The sequence below is a fragment of the Nerophis ophidion genome, linkage group LG03 (genome assembly GCF_033978795.1).
Source record: "Nerophis ophidion isolate RoL-2023_Sa linkage group LG03, RoL_Noph_v1.0, whole genome shotgun sequence".
Lineage (NCBI taxonomy): Eukaryota > Metazoa > Chordata > Actinopteri > Syngnathiformes > Syngnathidae > Nerophis > Nerophis ophidion.
Genome location: NC_084613.1, coordinates 77,849,663 through 77,877,466, shown reverse-complemented (window position 1 = coordinate 77,877,466; position 27,804 = coordinate 77,849,663). Strand labels below are relative to the sequence as shown.

Below are 27,804 nucleotides of genomic sequence, written 5' to 3'. Positions count from 1 at the left end.
AACAGTGGAGCAAGCTGAACAGGCATTTATTTCACACCAACAGCCAAGGTAGTTAGAGATGCTCGATGATGAACATTCATTACTGAGCTGGTAACATTTAGTGTTTGCAAACCAGTATGTCAATTTTCATGCGCTTCTGTTGAAGCTTAATAAATGGCAATATCTTCATCAATATTTGAGGTAAAGTTCTGTGCTTTTAAGATTCTCAGGATGGATTGCAGGTGTTAATTTGCAAGAATAATCTTACGCGCCGATTTTAAAGATAATATACTTGACATTGCACATCTAATATATCACTATGCCGATGAACAACAGAGGTGTTATCTACTCGAATATATGGACATTTGGAGGAAATGTGCTCTTTTAAAAATACCTGATTAGAATTGTATTTTCCAACAGACAAAGCGGTTTAGACAGAAGGGCAAGCCGTTGCATATTTTAAGTGACATGGTTGTAGATATTGTATTTATTGTTTTAAGAAAGCAATTGTTGATCGACCACCTCCTTGTCTTGCTTTCAACAGCCAGGCAAAGGCTACAATATTTTAAACACCACAATTCTGGAGATTTGTAACTTCAGTCGGGATGTTGGTAAACAAGGGGAAATATCAAAGAGTCCTCCATAAAATCCATGATACTTAAAATGCACCTACTGCTATCACAAGGTAAAAAAGGAAACATCTAATGTACTTGGATGTCATAGAATCGTTGTGTCATTGGTCAGTGCGTGAGTAAGCGTGGCTACCTGAGCGACTGTATCTTGTTCTTTTGTTCCTGCTGAGTTTCATGTGCACATGACAGCCGTTTCCGGCTCTCTTCGAGCAGCTCCGCTCTGGTTTGAGATTCCATTTGCAGCTGCTCTATGTCGCCATCACTCCTGGAGTCAGTCTGGGCATGAAAAACAAAAATATTTGCTTGTATTGCAGTCACAGGCCACATTAGGCGTAATTGCAAAATACAACCGAAAATACAGATACACCTCAACTTACGAGTACTTTAACCTACTAGCATTTTACACTTGAGAATAAGTGCTATATAAATACATTTTAGAAAATGCATTCATTAAAAAAAAAAAACACACACACTATATGGTGGTAAAATGAGTGTAAAAGGTAAAAAAAAAAAACTCAATAAAAAAAAAATCCATACAGAAAACAGAATTTTCATAATGTTATTTTAATTTATTGTTGTTACTATTATCCTTTTATGGTGTTTGTTACTAATTTATATCCAGTTCTTCTAAATTATCTTTTAAAGTTGAGTTTTGGTGGTACAATAACGACTCCGGTTTTCATCCATCCATCCATCCATCCATTTTCTACCGCTTATTCCCTTTTGGGGTCGCTGGCGCCTATCTCAGCTACAATCGGACGGAAGGCGGGGTACACCCTGGACAAGTCGCCACCTCATCGCAGGGCCAACACAGATAGACAGACAACATTCACACTCACATTCACATACTAGGGCCAATTTAGTGTTGGCAATCAACCTATCCCCAGGTGCATGTCTTTGGAAGTGGGAGGAAGCCGGAGTACCCGGAGGGAACCCACGCATTCACGGGGAGAACATGCAAACTCCAAACAGGAAGATCCCGAGCCTGGATTTGAACCCAGGACTGCAGGAACTTCGTATTGTGAGGCAGACGCACTAACCCCTCTGCCACCGTGAAGCCTCCGGTTTTCATATTAATATAAAATTGTAGTTCTAACCGTGATTTCAATATCAATCAAAAATATACATTATTATGTCTGGCTATCTGTGTTGGCCCTGCGATGACGTGACTACTTGTCCAGGGTGTACACCGCCTTCCGCCCGATTGTAGCTGAGATAGGCTCCAGCGCCCCTCGAGACCCAAAAGGGAGTAAGCGGTAGTAAATGGATGGATTATTATTTTTTGCCATAATCGTCCAGCCCTACTCGGTTGTGGAACGCAATGTGCTCGTAAGTTGATCTAATACTGTATAAAGAAGTCTATTATTGTCGGTGTGGTTCGTAGAAGTGCAGATGTTGAATATCTTCCTGACAGTGCAAGTCCAATCTGAGAATGTTCAATGTCCTGTTATGGTTTTGGCATGGCATCTCCTTTCTAAGTTCATGTGTACATGTGTCTTGTCCAAACCCAAACAACTCACACGTGTGCGTCTCTGGGCCATCCTACAGAGCAGCTCCCGCAGTGCGATCACCGTCTCCTGCAGAGCCCTCTTCTCTTGCTGCCAGCTCATAGGGGGCTCGGAGGAGGATTTATCCCCCTGGTTCAGTGAAGTGGGGCCCTCATCCTCGTGAAGGTGTGAGATTGCGCTTAATGCCCGGACATGCGACAGGGGACGTCGCTGGGACAGGGTGAGTATTCTACAGCTTTCTTGGTACACTTTCCTTAACACCGCCTGAAGATATGATACATTATTGTTATGAACTGATATAGGCATCAACTAGTGTGTATACATCTACCTGAAGCTCTGGAGACAGCAGGTCATCACTGTAGCTCATGCTGCCTGCAGCACTGTCAGTGTTCGCAGTGGGGTTCATGCCCCTGCAGCGGAGATACTCCACAAACTGAGCATCCAGCCTCTCTGTCTGGTCCAGCTCCACTCTCAGCCTGGCGCCCAGTTCCGAGCTCACATCTGGACAGCAAATACATCACCATTAAATGTGGGAGAAAACGCCATCACGTATGTCAAGCGGGTTGTTACTCACTGCTGCCGTAGCCATCACTGGCCCGCTCTGGTGCTGATAAGGAAGAGGTGGAGCCAAGTAACGATGGCGGCGCCGTTAGGTCATGTCCTTCAAAATCACACACCTCCAAAGACCATAAAATGATATAGTTAAGGAGCTTCGTACAGAGGTCGACAAGGTGTTGTTCTGGGGACATACTTTACTTGCGCCGACGGAGTCCAAGTTATCCGAGAAGGACAGAGACCGAGGGGAGTGGCTGCTTTGCGTGGCCAGGTCAGGGGTGATCGTCCTGGAGAAAGGCGGCTCCATGGGGACCACGGGAGACTTGTTGGCCCGAAAGTGTTCCACGTCAGTGGTGTTAAGTGCGCTCAGCTCCGACAAATGAGAGCCCAAAACAGAAGCGTGGAGCTGATCTCTAAACACGTCTTCAGAGCGTTCCAGATGACGCACCACCTCCGGTGAGCTAAGCTCAGCATCGTCACGGTAGAAGATCACTCCAGCCTCGAAAATTCTCTGAGAAATATCTGAAAGAGAATCCTAACAATGAGCCACATATACGTGTATACGTTTTCTTTTTTCATGGCTGATGGGGGAAAAAGTGATGATTTAATACTAAACTGTCCATTGAACTTATTGTGACATAGTAAAGCCATATCATAAAACACCAGCTGGATTATGTTGCAAATGTGAAGAGAATAAAACCTCAGGCACACTGGTTAGCTTTGTTTTACAGTTTGACAGGTAATGTTGAAAAGTGTGATGCAGAAAGTTAACTTGCCTTCACAGCAATCCCTATATTTTCTGTTGGAATGTGTCCCGAAAGGGAATAAGTGGTAGAAAATGGATGGATGGATGGATGTATGATTTTGTTTCTCCAAGCATATACCAATACAGATAACTTCCTGTTTCTCCAGACTGAGACCGAAAATGTATTTATGCCTAGTATTTTTCATATTGTTATAATTTACTGTAGTTTGTGCACACCTTTCTTTGTGGCTGGCTTAGGGGCAGATTCTTTAGCAGCACAGGCGTCTTCATCGGTTGTCAAAACAACGTCACAGAAATGGGTATCTAAGTTTTAACCGATACTAGTACCAAATCGGTACTTCAGAAGCAGTGCCAGTTAGGGGTGTAACGGTACACAAAAATTTCGGTTCGGTACGTACCTCGGTTTAGAGGTCACGGTTCGGTTCATTTTCGGTACAGTAAGAAAACACCAAAATATAAATTTTTTGGTTATTTATTTACCAAATTTGCAAAATCTTCCACCAAAAATATTCTTCTCAGTGGAATATTTGATGTGAAGTAATCAGAACCTTGAATAGGTCAATAATTCATAATAACATTAATTTTTATTCAATATTTTGATTCAATAAGGGTGGAGTGCCATCTCCGGGTTGGAGAGGAGACCCTGCCCCAAGTGGAGGAGTTCGAGTACCTTGGAGTCTTGTTCACGAGTGAGGGAAGAGTGGATCGTGAGATCGGTGCGGCGTCTTCAGTAACGCGGACGTTGTATCGATCTGTTGTGGTGAAGAAGGAGCTGAGCCGGAAGGCAAAGCTCTCAATTTACCGGTCGATCTACGTTCCCATCCTCACCTATGGTCATGAGCTTTGGGTTATGACTGAAAGGATAAGATCACGGGTACAAGCGGCCGAAATTAGTTTCCTCCGCCGGGTGGCGGGGCTCTCCCTTAGAGATAGGGTGAGAAGCTCTGCCATCCAGGAGGAGCTCAAAGTAAAGCCGCTGCTCCTCCACATCGAGAAAAGCCAGATGAGGTGGCTCGGGCATCTGGTCAGGATGCCACCCGAACAACTCCCTAGGGAGGTGTTTAGGGCATGTCCAACCGGTAGGAGGCCACGGGGAAGACCCAGGACACGTTGGGAAGACTATGTATCCCATCTGGCCTGGGAACACCTCGGGATCCCCCGGGAAGAGCTAGACAAAGTGGCTGGGGAGAGGGAAGTCTGGGCTTCCCTGCTTAAGCTGCTGCCCCCGCGACCAGACCTCGGATAATTTTTCAAAATTACATTTAAGCTTTTTTATTTCACTTATGTTTTTGTTTATTTTAATAGTATTTTTTGAATGTGCCGCGGGCCTTTAACACATTAGCTGTGGGCCGCAAATGGCCTCCGGGACACACTTTTGACACCCCTGCTTTAGATAATAAGAAATTAAATATGATACATTTATGGATAAAAAGTAGAGCCTGGCGACGCATGCGCGTTTATCATAACTCTCTCGCTCTCTCTGTCTCTGCCCCTCCCTCACGAATGTTGCTGCATGCGCACACAATTTGTTTGGTTTTTAACCCCATCTTAACCCTGAAGGTACATTGAAAATACACGCAACCCTAACTCAAAATGCCGGACATTTGAGGCATTTAAGAAACTCCGGTGAAAAGAGGAGGTGTGGTCAGTCTATCATAGTCCAGTCGTTGCTAGCATGCCATGTGTTGTGTCTCGGTGTGCATTGTTTACACAACGTGCGGTACGCTACTTAATATGTCCATGTGTAAACTTGTTCGGTACACCTCTGAACCGAACTCCCGGTACCTAAACGGTTCAATACAAATACACATACCGTTACACCCCTAGTGCCAGTGCTTACCGGTGTCTGAACCATTCATTTAACACGGAGATGAAGCACAGACAGCTTCTTTTTTGGGTGAGGGTACTCCCACTTCTGTTGGCACTGGTGCCATTATCTAATCAGATTTAGGTGCCCCTCCTTAGTTTTAGGTGGCTAATAAAGTTTGATGTGTTGATCCTTGATTTTTTTCCCCTCCCGGAATGTTTCCAAAAGATTTGGTGCAAATAGTTTGCAAAATGTCTTCTTCTGAAACAGTAGCTATGTGCACATGGACAAAAATTATCGAATTAAAACACTTTATGTGAACAAACCATTCAGAATATTCTGACCCAATCACAAACATTTGGATCACAATGTATTTCCGATCGAGACGGGTGGCTTATGTTGATGGTCATTCAGATTGGAACACATGTTTGGGTCTAAATTTTCCTTACTGCCTATGTCTGTGATGTCAACTACAGTGGGGCAAAAAAGTATTTAGTCAGCCACCGATTGTGCAAGTTCTCCCACTTAAAATGATGACAGAGGTCTGTAATTTTCATCATAGGTACACTTCAACTGTGAGAGACAGAATGTGAAAAGAAAATCCAGGAATTCACATTGCAGGAATTTTAAATAATTTGTAAATTATAGCGGAAAATAGGTATTTGGTCAACCATTCAAAGCTCTCACTGATGGAAGGAGGTTTTGGCTCAAAATCTCACGATACATGGCCCCATTCATTCTTTCCTTAACACAGATCAATCGTCCCGTCCCCTTAGCAGAAAAACAGCTCCAAAGCATGATGTTTCCGCCCCCATGCTTCACAGTAGGTATGGTGTTCTTGGGATGCAACTCAGTATTCTTCTTCCTCCAAACACGACAAGTTGAGTTTATACCAAAATGGATACGTGGATACAGCAGAGGATTGGGAGAATGTCATGTGGTCAGATGAAACCAAAATAGAACTTGTTAGTATAAACTCAACTCGTCATGTTTGGAGGAAGAAGAATACTGAGTTGTGAAAAGAAAATCCAGGAATTCACATTGTAGGAATTTTAAAGAATTTATTTTCAAAATATGGTGGAAAATAAGCCGCCTATTGAAGAAGTCCCACACAATTGACACCATTTTTGTTAATAATAATTAAGTTTTATTTGGACTGACTATAGTCTAGCTTATTTTTAATGTTAGAGAGTGCAGAGCTGGAAGTTGATCTGTCCTACACCTAAATTTTGCGTTAACTACGTCCACTACATTTTTTGCCATGCGTCAAAGGTTGGGTGATTTTATTTTATTAAGTCCTTTATTTAGTTTTGTGTTTTATTACACTTGCATGACAATATCAGAAAGTGCAATGCAGTAGTTTGGTTAATTTTTAGTTGTAATTAGTCTTTGCAAACAGCAGTTAACCTATTTGAGTGTAGTTCATGACGACTCACCATTGGGTGAAGATCCCTTGTGGTGAGCAAGCGTGTCTCGCTGATGCCTTTGTTGTCTAACTTGCTGCAGTTGTTTGTGCTGACGGGCCAATGTCTCTTCGTGCAAGGCCAGGTCCTCCTGCAGACGTACAAGCTCTACTTTCAGAAGGTGGTTGTCATTCTCCAAGTTGACCAGGGCTTGGTTTTTGTTCTAAAGCAAATACATGAAACACAGTTAAGCCAAGTATAAAGATCATGACATGCACCCATACATAAGTGCTATTCTATGCAGGTTGTATATCAGATTCTTGTCACCTGTTCTCCCTCGTGTAGTTTTTCAGCTCTTTGGGTGCTGCTGCTCAAGCTGTGTTTGACTGCTGTCAACTCTGCCCTCAAAGCATGATTTTCCACCCTCAGTCCGGTCAGTTCCGTCTCCCTCTGTCTTAAAGCAGCATCTGCTTCAGTCACAGCCACCTCTGAATGCTTCTGTCAATGGAAAAATGTCATATAACAATAAAGTAGAAACAACATGGTAACTGACCATAAAAGCAGTAACTTCTCCTTTACTTCCATACAATTGTATGCCACACCATTTATCAATGCCACAAATCCGACAGATTCTCTTGTATTTACCTCGTCATGACATAAGCTACATTTTCTTCAGTGCTGAACAAAGTGGATGAGAACACAAAAACGTGAAGCAGTCCAACATATTCTGACGCTTCCGTTGTACCGAAAACTCCAATGAAATATCAGCAAACATTTTAAAAACAAAAGCTAACCCCAAATATGATCTGCTTCCTTATTTCAGTGTTACTTCCCTCTGCAAGAGCAACATCCTGCCGTCTCTGTAGCGGCATTGCTGTGACGTGTCTTCCGCTCTAACTAAAACCAGATGTGGTCTTGCAGCTTGCACAGCTGTTCTAAGCAGGGTTTTTTTTTTTTTTTTTTAAAGGGCAGATTCGCATTTCCTGTTTGAGTATTATGTCAATTCTGTTGCCGTACTATAAGTGAAAGCTTTGCAAGGACAAAATGTTGACTACAGTATGGGATAAATTAATAATAAATTAAATGTTAATATTATTAACTATATTGAAAGCATACTATCATTGAATGTGTTTCACTCTTATTTTGAAGCCCGTGTTGCGCTGCCAAGGGAGTTACAGAGCTGACAATGTTGTAGTAGTTGAGACTGAATTCAACAGCACCACCGCTGGTTGCAGCCAAGTAGTGCACTCCTACATTTTAACAAACGCTACTTTAAAGGGGGAACTGCACTTTTTTTTTGTAATATTACCTATCATTTACAATCCCTGTGTAAGACCAGAATACATACAAACATATATGTTTTCTTGTAAGTATTGTAATGAGTAATATTAAGCAAGTATGAGGTGGCTAACAATGCAGCTAATGAGAGTAAAAATAAAGCTCTATAAAAAACATCCTAAAACCGTCAACAATACTCAATTTCTATCTTGTGGGCTGAATATTAAGCAACTATGAGCGATATTGTTATTGTAAGCGCTCACACATACAAACTATTTTTAGGATATGGCCATTACCCAAAAAGTTGGAAACTGGCGAAAAAAAAAAAAAAAAAAAAAAAGACACTTGCGCGCGGCACTTTCTTTTTTTTAAACCTTGTGTGAGGATTATGATTTATTCTTCACCTAAGACGATATGAACATCCCATCAGTTGGCATCCCAGTGAGAGCAGACATTGTACAGTAAGTGATTGATTTATTATCTTCATAGCGACTGGAATGAGAATCAGCACCTCCAAGTCCGAGTCCATGGTTCTCTCCCGGAAAAGGGTGGAGTGCAATCTCCGGGTTGGGGAGGAGACCCTGCCCCAAGTGGAGGAGTTCAAGTACCTAGGAGTCTTGTTCACGAGCGGGGGAAGAGTGGATCATGAGATCGACAGGCGGATCGGTGTGGCGTCTTCAGTAATGCGGACGTTGTACCAATCCGTTGTGGTGAAGAAGGAGCTGAGCCGGAAGGCAAAGCTCTCAATTTACCGGTCGATCTACGTTCCCATCGTCACCTATGGTCATGAGCTTTGGGTCATGACCGAAAGGACAAGATCACGGGTACAAGCGGCCAAAATGAGTTTCCTCCGCCGTGTGGCGGGGCTCTCCCTTAGAGATAGGGTGAGAAGCTCTGTCATCCGGGAGGAACTCAAAGTAAAGCCGTTGCGCCTCCACATCGAGAGGAGCTAGATGAGGTGGTTCGGGCATCTGGTCAGGATGCCACCCGAACGCCTCCCTAGGGATGTGATGTGTTTAGGGCACGTCCAACTGGTAGGAGGCCACGGGGAAGACCCAGGACACGTTGGGAAGACTATGTCTCTCGGCTGGCCTGGGAACGCCTCGGGATCCCCAGAGAAGAGCTAGACGAAGTGGCTGGGGAGAGGGAAGTCTGGGCTTCCCTGCTTAGGCTGCTGCCCCCGCGACCCGACCTCGAATAAGCGGAAGAAGATGGATGGATGGATGGATCTTCATAGTTAATATTTCTTGTTCCGCACTAAGAAATTCTGTGAATGATAGACAAAATTCCCCCCAAAAAGTGCAGTTTGCCTTTAACCCTTGGATGCACAATCTAATAATACATATACTCTTCTATAAGTTGAGTCAAAAATGACCCCAATAAAAAATCAATATGTTTTGCTATATACTGGGTTATTTTTCATAATCTTTGCAACAAAGTTGTAAAATGTTCATATTGCAGGTATTCTCCATTATACATGCTTGTGACATGAGGCCACTGATTTACAAACCCTGGATTTTTTTGTATCAATGTTCCTTCCATAAATGGAGTCAAAATGATCCCAAGCAGTTCCTATAAAAAGTTCTATGAACCTTCAATTCCTAGCAGCTGACTTTCACTTACAAATCTGATGTCATCTCTCACATCTGACAACTTTGACTTTCAATACTGTCCCACTTGCACATCTGAGGTCAACATTCTCACCACCCAGGAAGGGGTCACGTGACACTCCTGCCAAAATAGCCACCAAACACAATCAGTCACGTGACTCTCCTCCCAAAAGGACCACCAAACACAACCAGTCACATGACTCTCCTGCCACCATGACCACCAAACAACTAGTCCCGTGACTTTCCTACCAACATGGCCACCACATACAACTAGTCACGTTACGCTCCTGCCAGTTTGATGGCCAGTTGCGTCAGATGTGAGAGATGACATCAGATGTGTAAGTGGGACTGTCAGAGTTGCTAAGAATTAAAAGGTTAATAGAAAATTCCAAAGGAACTGTTAAGGTCATTTTTGACCCCACTTGTGGAAGAGCAGGGTAGTGATACAAAAACTGCAATTTCCTAAAAGTTATGAAAAAGTAGATAAAAAAGCAAATGGCTCCATGTCAAACATGTTTTATGAGTAATACCTGGAGTATTAATATTATTTTTGCATCTGAGGATTAATCTCTTACCGTTGATTTTATGGGAAACAAAAACTTACCAGCACTTTCTTCTGAGCATTTTCTTGGCTTTTTACTCTCTCTGGAAGCTGCACCCTCAGGTCTTCAATTTGGTCTTGGAGGGATGCAACATCCTGTCGGAGCCTTTCATTTTCCTCCTGGAGTTGCCCCTTCTTCCTCTTGAGCACCTCAATTTCAGCCCACAGTTCCACCCTTACAGTCACAAGTGTTTCCGCCTCCTTGGCAAAAGCCTCCTCGCTGTCCTTGATGTCAGCTTGAAGGCCCTTGACTTGTTCTTCCAGAGCAAGGCCGCGTTCTCGAAGCGCTTCCATTTCATTCTTTATCTCCTGCTCTTTTGCTTTAAAAACTTCAGTCTCTTTAACCGCGTTTTGTTCCTTCTCTTGAAGTGCAGTAAACTGAGCAGTGAGGTGCATTTTCTCTTCTTGCACCTGCTGGGCTTGTAGTCTAAAATCGTTCCTCTCATCTTCACATATTTTTTGCTCCTCCTTGGCCTCTTCAAGCTGGGCCTTGACTTCCACCAGCTCGGCTTCCTTGAGCGTGATGAGCCCTTGGAGCTCATCAACCTTCTCTCTTTCAGCTGTGAGCCTACGCCCAAACTCTTCCCCGTGTCCTCTGTACTCATTCTCCTGGGTGTGCAGCAAACGCTCCAAGCTTTCTTTCTCCGCCACCACTGTCTCCAGCTGACTCTGGAGGGCTTTGATGCGAGATCGAAGGGTCCGAGAAGAAGTCAGACCCAGCTCTTGCTTTAGGCTGTGCGGCTCGCAATGCCTCTCTAGCTCCTGGAGGTAGAAGTGGTGAGGTTCCGGGCTAGGAGCTGGCGAGTGGTTGATGCTGTCGCCGTCCTGAGAGTCGCTGACTTCATGCACGTTGGCACTGAGCTTGGAAAGCTCTGCCTGTAGCGTGCTGATGACCTCGTGGAGGCGCTCCTCCTCTTCACGTCTGTCCTGGCGCAATCTGGTGATTTCGGATTGAAGATGCTCCACTTGTGAGCTCAAATCGTGAAGGTCAGCCTCCAAATCCTTTTGACAAAAAGGACAAAAAAAAAAACAGGCAATTTGTGTAAAAAAAAAAGTAAATGATTGGCAAACACATCATTGTGTGAATGCTCCAAAGCATTCACACATGGTTTTCTACACCGAAATGTATTTATTTATCAAACTTCTTCAACTTCTCCAGATTTTGCCGCCATCTACCTTCCACATTTTTCACCCGATTCAAACCGTTCCAACTTCAAACTGTTCAGCCTATTCGGAAATCGCAGGCTCTCTCCTGACAAATTCCAAAAATTCCCACATTTCCCAAAATTCCAGGTTTTCTGGGACAATTTAATTATTCAAAATGAATTGGCCATTTTTCAAACTTCCACCATTCCACATTTTTTAACCGATTCAAACCATTCCACCATCCTGGAAATTTAAACTACCCTTTTCCAAGTTCCAAAAATTCCAGGATTTTCAAGAATTCCTATTTCCACCCCTTTTTTGGGGCGACTACTCCTCCCCCATTTTTCAACGCACCGTCAAAACATTCCTTTTGTTTAGGACAAAAAAAACTAAGTTTTTTTTTTAACTGGAAAAATTCCCGGTTTTCCCGAAATTCCAAGAATTACGTATTACCATTTCTCAATTCAACAGGTTACTACTTCAACATTTCTCGAAAGATTTGAAAAAAATCCAACACCAACCATTTCAACTCATTCAAGTTGTTTACCATTCTCAAAAACATTTTTTTTTTCAAATTTTTGGGAAATTCCTATTGAAATCCATGGGATATATTCTTCAAAGTTCCACAATTCCCACATTTTTCATCTGATTCAAACTGTTACAACTTCCAAGTGTTCAGCCTGTTTGGGAATTGTATGCTCTACTTCAACAATTCTAAAAACATTCCAGGATTTCAGTTCAACTTCAGCATTGGAGCATTCACACTCAATTCCTTCAGGAATTGCTTCATCTAGTTAGAACTACTGGACGTTTCAAACAGGCAGAACAGTGCAGCCTTGGATCTGGTCTGTACTTATCACAAATGCATTTCCATTTTTGGGTCTATATTTTTCACTAGAACAATAGTCGTCTTATATACGAGGGTCTAGGAATTCTACATGTAAAACAGGGCGTACCAAAATACTTTTTCCCAAGCAAAACAGAGCTTTTCTTCTGGTCGTCCACACCGAGTCATTTTCTCAATGAAAACTAAAAGGCTTATTTTATGTATGTGTGTATGACCTTATTGTCCCTGGTGTTCTCCAGCTCCAGTTCCAGCCTCTGGATCTCATTGTTGAGGTGGTCAATCTCTTGGTTTTTGTCCTTCAGTAAAGCGGATGGAAGGCTTTCTTCCATGAGGTCTGCCACCTTTCTTTTTTCCTCCGCCAGTATGGCAAGGGTGGACACATTCTCCTAGAAATAGTTAAAAACATATACAGTACATATATATTCACATATATTATCATAAGAAATAAGATTATACAAAGTATGAGTAAACTTGTGTATACTTTAAAGTTAGCCAGTGTACAGATTTCAAAACAGATTTACGATCCACTGAAAGAGAATCAACACAACCAGTACAGTTGTGCCTTGCCACTTTGCACTTCAAATTTTGCAACTTGACTATCATCGTTTTTAAAATTATTTATTAAAAAAATCATGTCATTATTCCTTGCTGTTTTGCATTTCACTACGTCCTCTTAGTCAAATATATGTATATTTAGGCCTAAGCACATTTGATTTGTTGATTAAATTTTTGCATAAATAATGCATTTAAGCAGGCGGTATAGCTCGGTTGGTAGAGTGGCCATGCCAGCAACTTGAGGGTTGCAGGTTCGATTGCCGCTTCCGCCATCCTAGTGACTGCCGTTGTGTCCTTGGGCAAGACACTTTACCCACCTGCTCTCAGTGCCACCCACACTGGTTTAAATGTAACTTAGATATTGGGTTTCACTATGTAAAGCGCTTCGAGTCACTAGAGAAAAGCGCTATATAAATATAATTCACTTCACTTCACATAGAAATAGCTATATTAACTTAAATTTAAAATGCCATATTTTCTGTTCTTTAAGCCACTACTTTATTCCCAAACTTTAAACCCCTGCGGCTTATACCATGGTGCGGTTAATCTAGGGATTTTTTCATCACTGTTGGCTTAATTATAGAATGGATTAAGCAAAGAAATCAAACAATGTATCGTACTAAAATGATCCACTTTAAAAATCCATTCAATGACTTTTCTGTAACACAGGGTTTGGAAATATTTATGGTATGTAAATAAACATTTACAAAATCTTTTAATGTAAATATCTCATTTAACAATGTACCGGTACATATCTGTGTCTTACATTCCGGTGCGGCTATTATATGAACACTTTGTTTTCCCTCTCCTGAAATATACTGGGTGCAGTTTACAGTCCGGATAATACGGTACGGCATTGTACTTTATTACACAGCAGATCAAATACGATGCAGTATTTTCACGGGTTAATGGTTGCGTGTAAGAACTGTGTGAGAGAGACTTTATTACTCTAAAGTATGGATGTAACGGAATCAAAATCTCACTGTACAATATCACGGTAGCGCGGTACCGCTGCTGCCCACTGCTCCCCTCACATCCCAGGGGTTGATCAAGGGTGATGGGTCAAATGCAGAGAATAACTTCGCCACACCTAGTGTGTGTGTGACAATCATTGGTACTTTAACTTGAACTTTATTAAGGCCACGGTACCATAAAATCGTGGTATATGTACAAAAAAACAAGTACAATGTTGACCATGGGGGTGTTATTTCATGTCTAGAGGGCTCTAATGTTAAAAAAATAGATTTACAAGGTCATTAACAGGTTTTTATGCTCTTTAAAAAAAAAGTTGGATACATCAATAAAAATTCCTACTTAGCGAAAATTCACTTATTGAACAGCGATAAAAAAAATGACTGTATCGACTAAATAACTGGCAAAATAAATGGTGTCTTTTATGGAGCGCAAATGGTGGTACATAGCGTCATAGCATAAGAGCCGCCAGCCGTGGGGAGTTGTGGTTCAGTGAGGGGAAACAAATTCCAACTTGTATTATGACAATCTGAATATCTAATTTCTATTTTGTAGAGATGAAAATAAAACAACGTGAGGGTTTTTTCTGACTGTTGTGAGATACAATATGAGTTTAAACATGCATTGCTTACCTTGAGGTTTTCAATTTGCTCCTGAAGCTCATGAACTTGCGCAGCATTTTCACAAGTGAGCTGCTCCAGCTGTAGTGTGAGGTGTTTCAGCTCCACCTCTTTTATGCTCAAGTCTCTCTGCACACTGTCCAGTTGGCCCAGTAGAATTTCAACCTAAAATAACAACACGCATATAAGTCTGAACCGGGGCTAGTCAACACATTTTTCGAGGGGCCACTTTTTCAAAAAGCGAAGGATTACTTTCTGAGAACCAGCACTCTCAGCATGGGTCTGTTTATTTTGTCAGCATTAATAAATTTTGGGAGTTAAAAGTGCAACAGGAGCGCTCTTCTGTTTTTAAGGACCTACTGCACATAAAGTTAGTAAAAATTGGCCTGTAAGATGGCGCTCCAATGTTAAGAATCTACTGCAATCCAATTTTTTTTTAACTGAACTCGTGGGCTGGCCTGGTGTTATTTCTGTGCTCGTTGAATAGTCTTTGGCCTAAACCCATAATTTCTACCACCCGTACATAAAATGAATGATGTCTCAATCGTGGGATTGAATAGGGACAATTTTTAAAATGAGTCTGTTAATACAAGAAGGTTTTGAGGGCAAAAAAAACAAATGTTTTAAATGGGAGCCAACAGTATTTTTTGATCCATTTTCTATTTTTTTGTTTAGTTATTGTCCACGACTTTATTTTGCTCAAACAATTTGTATGTCACATTCAATACCACACATCTAGAATCTCATTTATCTTACAATATTAGTAATTTGTAGATGTCATTAAATAAATTTATAAAACGTGTTGCTATGTTTACTTTAGATGATACTTGCCCACCCTCCCGATTTTCCAGGAGACTCCCAATATTCAGCCCCTCTCCCAAAAACCTCGCGGGACAAATTTTCTCCTGAAAATCTCCCGAAATTCAGGCGGCGCTGGAGGTCACGCCCCGACCCAGCTCCATGAGGACCTGAGTGACGTGTATAAAGAGCATGTCTGCCCAATGACGTTATAACTGTAGAATGATCGAGGGCGAGTTCTTGGTTTCTAATGTGGGTTTATTGTTAGGCAGTTTCATTAACGTCCTCCCAGCGCAGTAACAACACACAACAACAGCAGTCACGTTTACGTCTACCATAAGGAAGTTCGTCTGCCGTAAACAGCATGTGACACTCTTAAACAGGACAATACTGCCATCTACTGAACATGCATGCACCACAACACCTCCAGGCAACTTCAACCCTTTACTAATCCTCCTCCATTCACATCCCATCTCCCCGGATTGTAAATAACCTAATGTAAATAATCAAAAGTATTTCTAATGTATATACTTGTTCTTATGCTATCTGAACTCACTATGTTCTCTGCTCGCTGTACATATCCTACTAAGTAAGACCTACACTGTTTCAATGTCCATTTCTCTGTTGATGCAATTGTTTATGACAAGTACTGATATCAACCAAAGCTCCTCATCCCAACCCCCGGATTGTAAATAATTCAATGTATATACTATGATGATTAACTAGTGTGATGACTGTATTATGCAGATAGTATATTTTTGTACCATGAATTGATTAACGTGGACCCCGACTTAAACAAGTTGAAAAACATATTCGGGTGTTACCATTTAGTGGTCAATTGTACGGAATATGTACTGTACAATCTACTAATAAAAGTATCAATCAATCATGCATATGTGACAACATCTATGGCTTTTAGAAAGTGCAGTGCACAATTGCGCACACAACAGCTGTAAATATACTCCTCCCCTCTTAACCACGCCCCCCGCCCCACCCCTGACACACCCATCACCCCCCGAAATCGGAGGTCTCAAGGTTGGCAAGTATGCTTTAGATTTTCATTTCCATATTCTACAAAATCCTCAAAGTAAAGTTAAAGTACCAATGATTGTCACACACACACTAAGTGTGGTGAAATCTATCCTCTGCATTTGACCCATCCCCTTGATCACCCCCTGGCAAGTGAGGGGAGCAGTGGGCAGCAACGTTGCCGCGCCCGGGAATCATTTATGGTGATTTAACCCCCAATTCCAATCCTTGATGATGAGTGCCAAGCATGGAGGCAATGGGTCCCATTTTTATAGTCTTTGGTATGACTCACAACCTACCAATCTCAGGGCAGACACTCTAACCACTAGGCCACTGAGTAGGTATATCGGATCAGGACTCGAAATCGGATCTGGGCCAAATATGCTGACCAGGACATCCCTAAAAAATAATGGCCAAAATCCAACCAACCTCTTGTTCTTTGCTCTGTAGGTTTTCCTGTGCAGCATCTAGAGCATCCCTAAGCTCTTGGGTGGGTTCGCGCGTGTTTTCATGATAACAGTGTCGCCTCTCATCCAGTTTGGACTGCAAAGCTGATATCTGTAGCCTGTTGGTCAACTGCTGCTGCTCCAGTGCTTGTTTGTCCTGACAAGACAGTAGATGCAAAATTAGGATTGTGTACAAACTATGGAGTAAAAATCCCAAAGCAGTATTTACTTGCGTGAGCTCCTCTTCTCTCAACTTTGCACGGTGAAGCTCTTGTTCAAGCTGACCGACGGATCTGTTGCATTCGGCGCTATTGAGCAGCTCTTGTTCGAGCGCTCTGATTCGCCCAAATAGCTTGTCAATCTCCTCGTTGCGCTCGGCAACATCCCGCTGCGCTTGCTGATTGGCTTCCACTGAAGAGGCGTGGTCCTCGATCTTGTCTTTGATGATCGCTTGTAGATTCTCCACCTACAATCACATGCAGAACCCAGCGTTGGGAAGTTTCCAGAGAGGTACACATTGTCAGCATTTGCAGACTATGAATTTTAACTAAAAAAAAAAATAATAAAAAGCCATTCCAAATGAGCAGCCTCTAAAGGAGAATGATAATGTGAAGGCATTCCAGGGAATAGAGACATGGAGGTGAAAGAGTATTCAGGAAAGAAAGACGAGCCAATGGATGCAGGCACATGATTGATGAAAAGGGCATGATGATTTAAGCATTACTAGTCCCAAGCTATGGAAGATGGCATGAAAATGATGCAAAACATGCACTAGATTCAGGCGTCTGACACAAATCCATACCTGCAGAACCAAGTCCTCAAACTACAGCAATCCATTCAGCACAGGGATAAACACATGAAAAAAGTCAAGCTCAGTTCATCACTTCAACCTCTACAAGCACCAATAGGCATTCAGTAAACAGCTTTTTACTGACAAATTGCACACAATTCACTTAAAAACACACTTAAATGCAAACATGTGCACTTCTGCTGTAATTTCTTTGCTATAGTAAAGTAATTTGTACTGTAAAGAGACTCATTGAGTGAAAAAAAAATGTTACAACGTGAATTAAGTTTGATTTAAAAAATTAAATAACACTGAAAAAATTTAAAATAATAGTAATTAAAATAGGTCAATTAAATATAAGGAGGTCATATTATGCAAAAATAACTTACCTTACATGTTTGGACTTAATTTGGGTATTTGGGATCCCCATAATCTCGAAAATTTGAGTCCATAACATGGAGATGTGACGGAGATAAAACACTTGTTTTTTTTAAAGCAAAGGAGACACTACGAATATTGAGACGATTGTGACGTATTTCCGTGAGTCCGCCATTTTTCTTCAGTTGTAGTTGATAAGGTCCTTTTTCCCCCCCCCACTCTCTTGTTGTGAGGCAGACTGACTTGTATATGCACATGTATGCTAACATCCTCTGCTATTGCCATTTATAATACAAAGTAGAATACAGTTCTGATTAATCTGTCAATAGACTTGATATGGAAGCGCTAAAAACCACAACATGGCTGACGGGGTGGAAACAGAGTCAAAGTAGGCTTGGAGGAAGGCTTCGGCACGTAAATAAGATTCTCAAGAGTCAGAAAGCGGCTAAAAGATAGCGTGTAAAACAATATCTAAGCAAAACTTTGATCAAACCACCACCATTGCATGTTATGTAGACTAGAGGTTCTTAGCCTTTTTGACCTCGTGGCCCAACTCAAACTTTTTTACTGAGGGGCCCAGGGCCAACTCTAAAATTAACACTGAATTAAAAATTTGACTCTTGATTTTAATGGTATTAAATAATTACATCTAACCTACTTAAAGGTTTAACAGGATAAACATTGTCAAATAATATGAAACAATGTGTTAAACACAAAGATTATCAAGGCTTAGGAAAGGCTTGTTACGAAAACAAACATTAATCAAATAAACTGCAAATGAAGGGACTCATGAAAACAGAAATTTACTTACAACTGAAATAAATTAGTTTCAAATAAATTAATATATAGGTTTCTTAAACTGTCAATAACATTAAAGTGCAAATCAAAATTCAGCCTCACCCCTTTAGTCATAATTCTTGCGCTTAAAAAAAACGTCTCCATAACTTTAGCTCCAAACTTGGTTTGAGACTGTCATTACGGCCAGAAGTGGTGTAAAAGTATATTACAACTGAGTGCTAAAAACATTGTTCGGCGGTGCTCGTTGTCCAACAATGTCCCTATGGTTAGGAAACACTGATGCAGATCACTAGGAAGTTTTTTTAAATGTAGGGAAACAAAACCTAATAAAAAAAAATTAGGTAAAACAAGCTAAATACCAAGGAACTCTCACCTTGTGCACTTTGAGGTCTCCCCCCGCCATCTGCCTGGGCTGACTCTCGAGCCGTCTGATCTCCTGTTGGAACTCATCTCTCTCATGCTCGCGCTCAACGGCTTGTTCCTTTTTGCCATGAAACAATGCATAAAAGAAATAATTATTTTGCAATTCTAAAGCCCTTTATTGACAACATGAGTTCAGAACATTCAAACAAAAAAGATCATTCGACTGGACCGCCACTCACTGAGGGAGATGGAGAAAAGTGTAAAAATCACCTCTATAAACTGACGATTGTGTTTGAGCTGTTTCTCTAGTGCTTGAACTTGCTGGCTGAGGTCTTCGGCGTGAGTCTTGTGGTACTGCTCTATCTCCAAGCCCTTTGTTTCCTGCTCCTCTAACTCCCTCTCCAGGTTCCTGAGGCGCTGCGACAGAGAGTCGCGGTCCTTCTCGGCCTGCCGCTGCAAGTCCAGCCTGTCCTGGGTCAAACGCTCAGTCTCTGCCAGCAGAGCTGTGGGAAAAGAGAGCAGGTGTCTTACTCTTAACGCGGCACGCTGGATATGTTGGGTCAATCACATACAGTTACACATACTGTCCTCTTAAAAAGCAAAAGAGTTTTCAATCTAGAGCATTTTAAGGAAGATGAATAAAGCACCACACGCCAAGAGGTTCTGCAACAAGATATAGAGTACTGACACTGACTGTTATGAAAGCAACCAAAGCCACAGCACACAGTCTCCCCACCTCCTTCTTACACATACTCTGACCCACAAACCAGCGTCAGGATCTAAATTGAGCCAATGGCCTACGGAGAGAAGACACATCTGAGCACGGCTGTTACATAAGTGCACGGCCGGTAGGTCACGTGACCGGCGTCGCACAGCCCACCCTACCCCCACTCACCTTTCTCCCTCTCCCCAAGGCCGGCAGAGAGATGCTCTTTCTGGCGTAAGAGCGCGGCGTGCTCCTCGCTGAGCTCCTGGTGTTTCGCTCTGATGCCGTTCAGCTCAGTGCGGAGGCCATCTGTTTGGTGCACCTTCCACCTGAGGTCTTCCAGCTCCTTCGATAATCTTTCCTCTTGCGCCTCCTTCTGCAGCAGGGCCTCCTCTAAAGACGTTTTTTCAGCCACATAGCCCTCCAAGAGCCCTGCATGGATCAAGTTAATTTCTACGTTAACAGAAGAACTTTGAAAATAATGTAACAGTAATGTGGAAATATATATATATATATATATTAGGGCTGTGAATCTTGGGGTCACGATTCGATGATATATCGATTTTTTCGATTCGATTCTCGATTCAAAAACGATATTTTTCCGATTCGAAACGATTCTGTATTCATTCCATACATAGGATTTCAGCAGGATCTACCCCAGCCTGCTGACATGCTAGCAGAGTAGTAGATTTAAAAAAAAAAAAAAAAAGCTTTTATAATTGTAAAGGACAATGTTTTATCAACTGATTGCAATAATGTAAATTTGTTTTAACTATTAAACGAACAAAAAATATGACTTATTTTATCTTTGTGAAAACATTGGACACAGTGTGTTGTCAAGCTTATGAGATGTGATGCAAGTGTAAGCCACTGTGACACTATTGTTCTTTCTTTTTTTTTTTATAAATGTCTGATGATAATGTCAATGAGGGATTTTTAATCACTGCTATGCTGAAATTATGGCTAATATTGATACTGTTGTTGATAATATTCATTTTTGTTTCACTACTTTTGGTTTGTTCTGTGTCGTGTTTGTGTCTTCTCTCAATTGCTCTGTTTATTGCAGTTCTGAGTGTTGCTGGGTCAGGTTTGGTTTTGGAATTGGATTGCATTGTTATGGTATTGATGTGTATTGTTTTGTTGGATTGATTAAAAAAAAAAAAAAAAGTTTTTAAAAATAAAAATCGATTTTTTTTAAAATGAGAATCGATTCTGAAACGCACAACGTATTCAATTCGATTCGTATTTGAATCAATTTTTTTCCAACACCCCTAAAATATATATAAATATATCTAGGTGGGTCTTGAACTGGGCAAATGAGAAAAATCATGTAAAAAAAAAAAAAAAAAAAAAAATGAATAAATAAAAAAATAAAAATCACATAAGTCACATCAGCCTCATAAATTACGATGTTTGGCATTTTTTAAACCTTACTTTTCTATTGCTGTTGGAATAATTATGTCTAAATTATCACACAACTCTTATGCTTAAGGGCCGTTGCTGTAGTTATTATATATTGTGTTGGAGTAGTACTTCTCTATCGGTGCAAAGAGACAACTTGCAAATCCAAAGATTGGAAGTCGTCTCGTATCAGTCTGTGTTCAGGAACAGCCTGCTGACTGCCAAGGCAGAACACCGTCGTGACACAGACAAAGTAGAGACAGGGCGATATCACAACTGTTAGCACATTTGCATTTTTGTATAATCAAATATTGTGTCCACAGTTCCACGACCAGGACGAAAACCACACTGTTCCTCCTGAATCCGAGGTTCGACTATCCGACGTAGCCTCCTCTCCAGTACACCTGAATAAACCTTACCGGGAAGGCTGAGGAGTGTGATCCCACGATAGTTGGAACACACCCTCCGGTCCGGTCCCCCTTCTTAAAGAGAGGAACCACCACCCCAGTCTGCCAATCCAGAGGTACCGCCCCCGATGTCCACGCGATGCTGCAAAGTCTGTGGACCAGCTCTATACTCTCGGCAGGGTTCTTGAGGGTGCATGGGAGTTTGCCCAACCAGTCTACATGTGCTTTGTGGACTTGGAGAAGGCATTCGACCGTGTCCCTCGGGAAGTCCTGTGGGGAGTGCTCAGAGAGTATGGGGTATCGGACTGTCTTATTGTGGCGGTCCGCTCCCTGTACGATCAGTGCCAGAGCTTGGTCCGCATTGCTGGCAGTAAGTCGAACACATTTCCAGTGAGGGTTGGACTCCGCCAAGGCTGTCCTTTGTCACAGATTTTGTTCATAACTTTTATGGACAGAATTTATAGGCGCAGTCAAGGCGTTGAGGGGTTCCGGTTTGGTAACCGCAGGATTAGGTCTCTGCTTTTTGCAGATGATGTGGTCCTGATGGCTTCATCTGACCGGGATCTTCAGCTCTCGCTGGATCGGTTCGCAGCCGAGTGTGAAGCGACTGGAATGAGAATCAGCACCTCCAAGTCCGAGTCCATGGTTCTCGCCCGGAAAAGGGTGGAGTGCCATCTCCGGGTTGGGGAGGAGACCCTGCCCCAAGTGGAGGAGTTCAAGTACCTAGGAGTCTTGTTCACGAGTGAGGGAAGAGTTGATCGTGAGATCGACAGGCGGATCGGTGCAGCGTCTTCAGTAATGCGGACGTTGTACCGATCCGTTGTGGTGAAGAAGGAGCTGAGCCGGAAGGCAAAGCTCTCAATTTACCGGTCGATCTACGTTCCCATCCTCACCTATGGTCATGAGCTTTGGGTCATGACCGAAAGGATAAGATCACGGGTACAAGCGGCCGAAATGAGTTTCCTCCGCCGTGTGGCGGGGCTCTCCCTTAGAGATAGGGTGAGAAGCTCTGCCATCCGGGAGGGACTCAAAGTAAAGCCGCTACTCCTTCACATCGAGAGGAGCCAGATGAGGTGGTTCGGGCATCTGGTCAGGATGCCACTGGAACGCCTCCCTAGGGAGGTGTTTAGGGCACGTCCAACCGGTAGGAGGCCACGGGGAAGGAAGACCCAGGACACGTTGGGAAGACTATGTCTCCCGGCTGGCCTGGGAACGCCTCGGGATCCCCCGGGAAGAGCTAGACGAAGTGGCTGGGGAGAGGGAAGTCTGGGTTTCCCTGCTTAGGCTGTTGCCCCCGCGACCCGACCTCGGATAAGCGGAAGATGATGGATGGATGGATGGAAATATTGTGTCTAACTGGAGCTGTCGAGATTACCCCCTTCCCTCAGTGACAGCTTCAGTGATGTAACCAGGGACCTCCCAAATAAATAGAGGAAGCATGGAGGCTAGACTTTAGAGCGTAGTTTGGATCTGTAACTAGAGTACAGCTCAAAAAACGTCTTTCCTCAATTGAGCAAAATATAACTCTGTCTCTGCATGATTCCTTGCTTCTCGTCTGTTTAATAGATGTCATCAGTGTTTGAACCTGACAATTGCTAATAAGTGAGATTTGAAGACATCTCAAAGATATTTTCGATTGAAATATGTATTGTTGGCAGAGGGGTTAGTGTGTCTGCCTCACAATACGAAGGTCCTGCAGTCCTGGGTTCAAATCCAGGCTCGGGATATTTCTGTGTGGAGTTTGCATGTTCTCCCCGTGAATGCGTGAGTTCCCTCCGGGTACTCCGGCTTCCTCCCACTTCCAAAGACATGCACCTGGGGATAGGTTGATTGGCAACACTAAATTGGCCCTAGTGTGTGAATGTGAGTGTGAATGTTGTCTGTCTATCTGTGTTGGCCCTGTGATGAGGTGGCGACTTGTCCAGGGTGTACCCCGCCTTCCGCCCGATTGTAGCTGAGATAGGCGCCAGCGCCCCCCGCGACCCCGAAAGGGAATAAGCGGTAGAAAATGGATGGATATGTATTGTTTTGTCAGGTTCTGAACATGACAGATGTACTGAATATATTCTATATTCTATAATCTCTGGCACTCATCGAGGGTGGACGCTCCCCTTTCCTCTCCCTTATCTCTCCTGCTTGCTTCTTTGTTTTGTCTTAACTTTCTTGTTGCCTCTTTTTTGGACTGCTCTCCAAATCTAAACATTGGAACTAATTAACTGGCCTCAACAAAATTGACAAGATCTTGGGTTTGGGGGAACCTGCTGTCGTGACGAAGCGGTTGTTGCTGGACACACGACGGACTCTTGGGAGAAGAAGGAGGGCCGAGTGCCTGGCGACCCTTTTCTGTCGACGACGTGAAGATATTTACCTATTCGGAATTATGACAACGGGACATCTGCTGATTGGAGTAAGTGTTGCTCTGGTTTGTCGACAATTTGGAAGTTGCTGGCAGTCTTCAAAGTACCCCAAAGCTGCCACAAATGATTGGAGGATGCGCGAAGAACTGTGGATTACATCGGACTGTCTACCCCGCAGTTTTTGAGGACCAGTCATAGACAATTTTAGAGTGAAAAGCTAATTTTATTTTCACTCGCATACAAATCTTTTTAACTTGGATTGTTTCCCTGGCTTCGAGACTCTCCCGAAGATCGCTGCAGCGAAGACACAACAAACTCCCTTTTTAGTCTCTCATGGACACACACCTGTTGTTGTGAACTTTGGACTAGCGACTGCAAATACATCAAGGCCGCGGAACAGAGACACACTATGGGCTTAAATACACACACACACACACACACACATCCACAAAAAAATATACGCCACACGTACACCCCCCCCCGTCCCCCTAATCCAACGCCCTCGACGCAAATCCCGTAGGGGTGATGAATGGATGGTCAGCGCCTGAGAGCTGCGACCTACCACCATGACCTTGAACTACCTTCCCTCAGTTGCTAGATATCTGGAGATGTATGTTGTAATATGTATATGTGCTTTGCTATGGAGGTTTTTTCTCACTCCAAACTGGGCCCCCTTAGGAGCCCAGTCTGGATTGTATTTTTTTACTCATCCTTCCCCAGCGCTTACTTTTTTCCCATCCCAGTATTCATCATCCTCCAAACACAACGAGTTGAGTTTATACCAAAATAGATACATGGATGATACAGCAGAGAATTGGGAGAATGTCATGTGGTCAGATTAAGCCAAAATAGAACTTTTTGGTATAAAATCAACTCGTCGTGTTTTGCGGAAGAAGAATACTGAGTTGCATCTCAAGAACACCATAACTACTGTGAAGCATGGGGGTGGAAATATCATGCTTTGCGGCTATTTTTCTGCTGAGGGGACAGGACAATTGATTCGTGTTAAGGAAAGAATGAATAGGGCCATGTATCGTGAGATTTTGAGCCAAAACCTCCTTCCATCAGTGAGAGCTTTGAATGGTTGACCAAATACTTATCTTCCACCATCATTTACAAATTTTAAAAATTCCTACAATGTGAATTACTGGATTTTTTTTTTCACATTCTGTCTCTCGCAGTTGAAGTGCACCTATGATGAAAATTACAGACCTTTATCATCATTTTAAGTGGGAGAACTTGCACAATCGGTGGCTGACTAAATACTTTTTTGCCCCACTGTATATCACCATTCAGCAAATGGGGCGGAAAACACAACCAGAAGTTGTAGGCTTCGTTATGCGACGAAGCCGGCCTACATCACCACAGTCTGTAGTCTATTGCCCCCCAGGCTGTGGTGGCAGCGACGAGGTGAAGACGTGATGGCGACATACACCGATCCTGACACCCATCCACCCGCCTCCTTCCCCGGTCCCCTCCCCCTGCAGAATCACCGCCTTAACTAAGAAATTTTCTGGGGGAAAATACTGAAACTTACACAAATCATAAACACACCTGACATGTCTAAATTTATTATGAACATGTAATATGTCTCCCTACAAAGCGCAACCTTCTGTTCACTGTCTTATATTATTATCTCCGTGCCGCAGTGCGCTGTTGTATTTCTAACAGTCTGATAGAACATGCACAAACTAATACTATCAGAATTGTCTCATTACTATCAAAGAAAAGTTCTTTGGCCATACATATCGTTATGGCTTTATAGGCCAGACTTAATACATTGTTCCCTCCCCACATTGTGGTTCACTTACTCAATGTCTTACTAAATGATTTTTAAGTAGCTACGTTGAGATTTGAGTTTTTAGTTAAAATTATGTTGGTGTTTTAAGAATATAAAACGTGTTTATAAGTGTGTGAGAAAGCTGCGTGGAGGGCTTATAAAGACTTTAAATGCATATAATCTTAAAATTCACAACATAAGCCTCCCTGCATTGCGGAAATTCACCTACCATTGGTGGATCTTGAACATAACTCCCACGGTAATAGAGGGAACACTGTACAGCTTTGCTACACTTAAGATAAAATTGCTTTTGAAGTTGTGGCTTTTAATGACATCATGCAGGAAAAAGCTCCTCCCTGACTGGGCCTCTCAACTGCACCTAACCCGTGTAAACACCCACCATTTTCAAGAAAGCTTTGTTATCTTAAGCTTAGCTGCGCTCTTAAAACAAAGCTAGTCTATCTGCCATCCATCCTTTAGTTAGGTATGGACGTGAGAACACTATCTTTCATCATTTTTATTTTTATTCAGCGAATAGGCTGACCTAGCATGATGTTGCTGGTAAAACGTGAGTATAATGGTAGCACTGTGGCTATTAGTGCTAATGTTGCTAACATCTGTGTCCACTCTTTAATGTTATGTTGTTGTATATGCTTCCCTCCTTTTCGGCTTCTACCTCCCGCTCCCCATTAAAAATGTCTTATACTATGGACAGGTGCACAGTTACAGTGTAAATGTACACAAAAAAGTAAAGTGCACAATAGTGCTTCTTTGTGAGACACTCATGGTATTAAAGCTACAAACACACCAAAATGGTGTATTCCCAATAGGGGCTACTTAAGTACTTTCAAACAGTTTAAATCCCAGCATATTATATATATATATATATATATATATATATATATATATATATATATATATATATATGTATGTATATGTGTATATATATATATATATATATATATATATATATATATATATACGTATACATATATACACACACAAACACACATATATATATATATACACATACATTATGTATATACATAAAAAATATACACACACACATCTCATACATATATCATATATGTGTGTGTATACATTTATTTATATATATATTTATATATATATATGTATATAGTATATATATACACACACACACACACACACATAGACATATGTATATAAATATACATATATATACACACACATATATATATATGTATATATATGCACACACACACATATATATATATACACACACATATATACATATGTATATAGATATATATATATATACACATACACACACACATATATATACACCATATATGTGTGTTTGTGTATATATATATATATATATATATATATATATATATATATATATAAACACAAACCCCGTTTCTATAGGAGTTGGGAAATTGTGTTAAATGTAAACATAAACGGAATACAATGATTTGCAAATCCTTTTAAACCAAAATTCATTTGAATGCACTACAAAAACGAGATATTTGATGTTCAAACTCATCAACTTTATTTTTTTTTTTGCAGATTATAATTAACTTAGAATTTTATGGCTGCAACATGTGCCAAAGTAGATGGGAAAGGGCATGTTCACCACTGTGTTCATCACCTTTTCTTTTAGGAATACTCAATAAACATTTGAGAACTGACGAAACTAATTGTTGAAGCTTTGAAAGTGGAATTCTTTCCCATTTTTATTTTATGTAGAGCTTCAATCGTTCAACAGTCCGGGGTCTCCGCTGTCGTATTTTACGCTTCATAATGCGCCACACATTTTCGATGGGAGACAGGTCTGGACTGCAGGCGGGCCAGGAAAGTACCCGCACTCTTTTTTTTGCGAAGCCACGCTGTTGTAACACGTGCTGAATGTGGCTTGGCATTGTCTTGCTGAAATAAGCAGGGGTGTCCATGAAAATGACGATGCTTGGATGGCAGCATATGTTGTTCCAAAACCTGTGTGGACCATTCAGCATTAATGGTGCCTTCACAGATGTGTAAGTTACCCATGCCTTTGGCACTAATGCACCCACATACAGCTGCTGGCTTTTGAACTTTGCGTCGATAACAGTCTGGATGGTTCGCTTCCCCTTTGGTCCGGATGACACAATGTCGAATATTCCCAACAAAAATTTGAAATGTGGACTCGTCAGACCACAGAACACTTTTCCACTTTGCATCAGTCCATCTTAGATGATCCCAGGCCCAGAGAAGCCGGCTGCGTTTCTGGATGTTGTGGATAAATGGCTTTTGC

At 42.0% G+C, this 27,804-nt stretch overlaps 1 protein-coding gene across 8 annotated transcripts in view; it reads right to left on the bottom strand.

The window, feature by feature from the left end:
- Positions 1–27,804, bottom strand: part of pcnt (pericentrin) — a 94,725-nt gene that overhangs the window by 15,052 nt on the left and 51,869 nt on the right. For 7 of the 8 annotated variants that reach the window (XM_061896119.1, XM_061896122.1, XM_061896125.1 and 4 more), the window contains 16 exons: positions 19,774–20,016; positions 19,149–19,381; positions 18,889–18,996; positions 17,355–17,375; positions 16,782–17,018; positions 16,536–16,709; positions 14,292–14,444; positions 12,348–12,518; positions 10,143–11,141; positions 6,978–7,148; positions 6,684–6,873; positions 2,871–3,196; positions 2,694–2,796; positions 2,448–2,620; positions 2,132–2,383; positions 745–887 (listed from right to left, as the gene is read on the bottom strand). In XM_061896119.1, coding sequence (XP_061752103.1) covers positions 745–887; positions 2,132–2,383; positions 2,448–2,620; positions 2,694–2,796; positions 2,871–3,196; positions 6,684–6,873; positions 6,978–7,148; positions 10,143–11,141; positions 12,348–12,518; positions 14,292–14,444; positions 16,536–16,709; positions 16,782–17,018; positions 17,355–17,375; positions 18,889–18,996; positions 19,149–19,381; positions 19,774–20,016 — 3,697 coding nt within the window. The remainder of the gene's footprint in view (positions 1–744; positions 888–2,131; positions 2,384–2,447; positions 2,621–2,693; positions 2,797–2,870; positions 3,197–6,683; positions 6,874–6,977; positions 7,149–10,142; positions 11,142–12,347; positions 12,519–14,291; positions 14,445–16,535; positions 16,710–16,781; positions 17,019–17,354; positions 17,376–18,888; positions 18,997–19,148; positions 19,382–19,773; positions 20,017–27,804) is intronic. The other variant, XM_061896123.1, reaches the window with a different exon arrangement.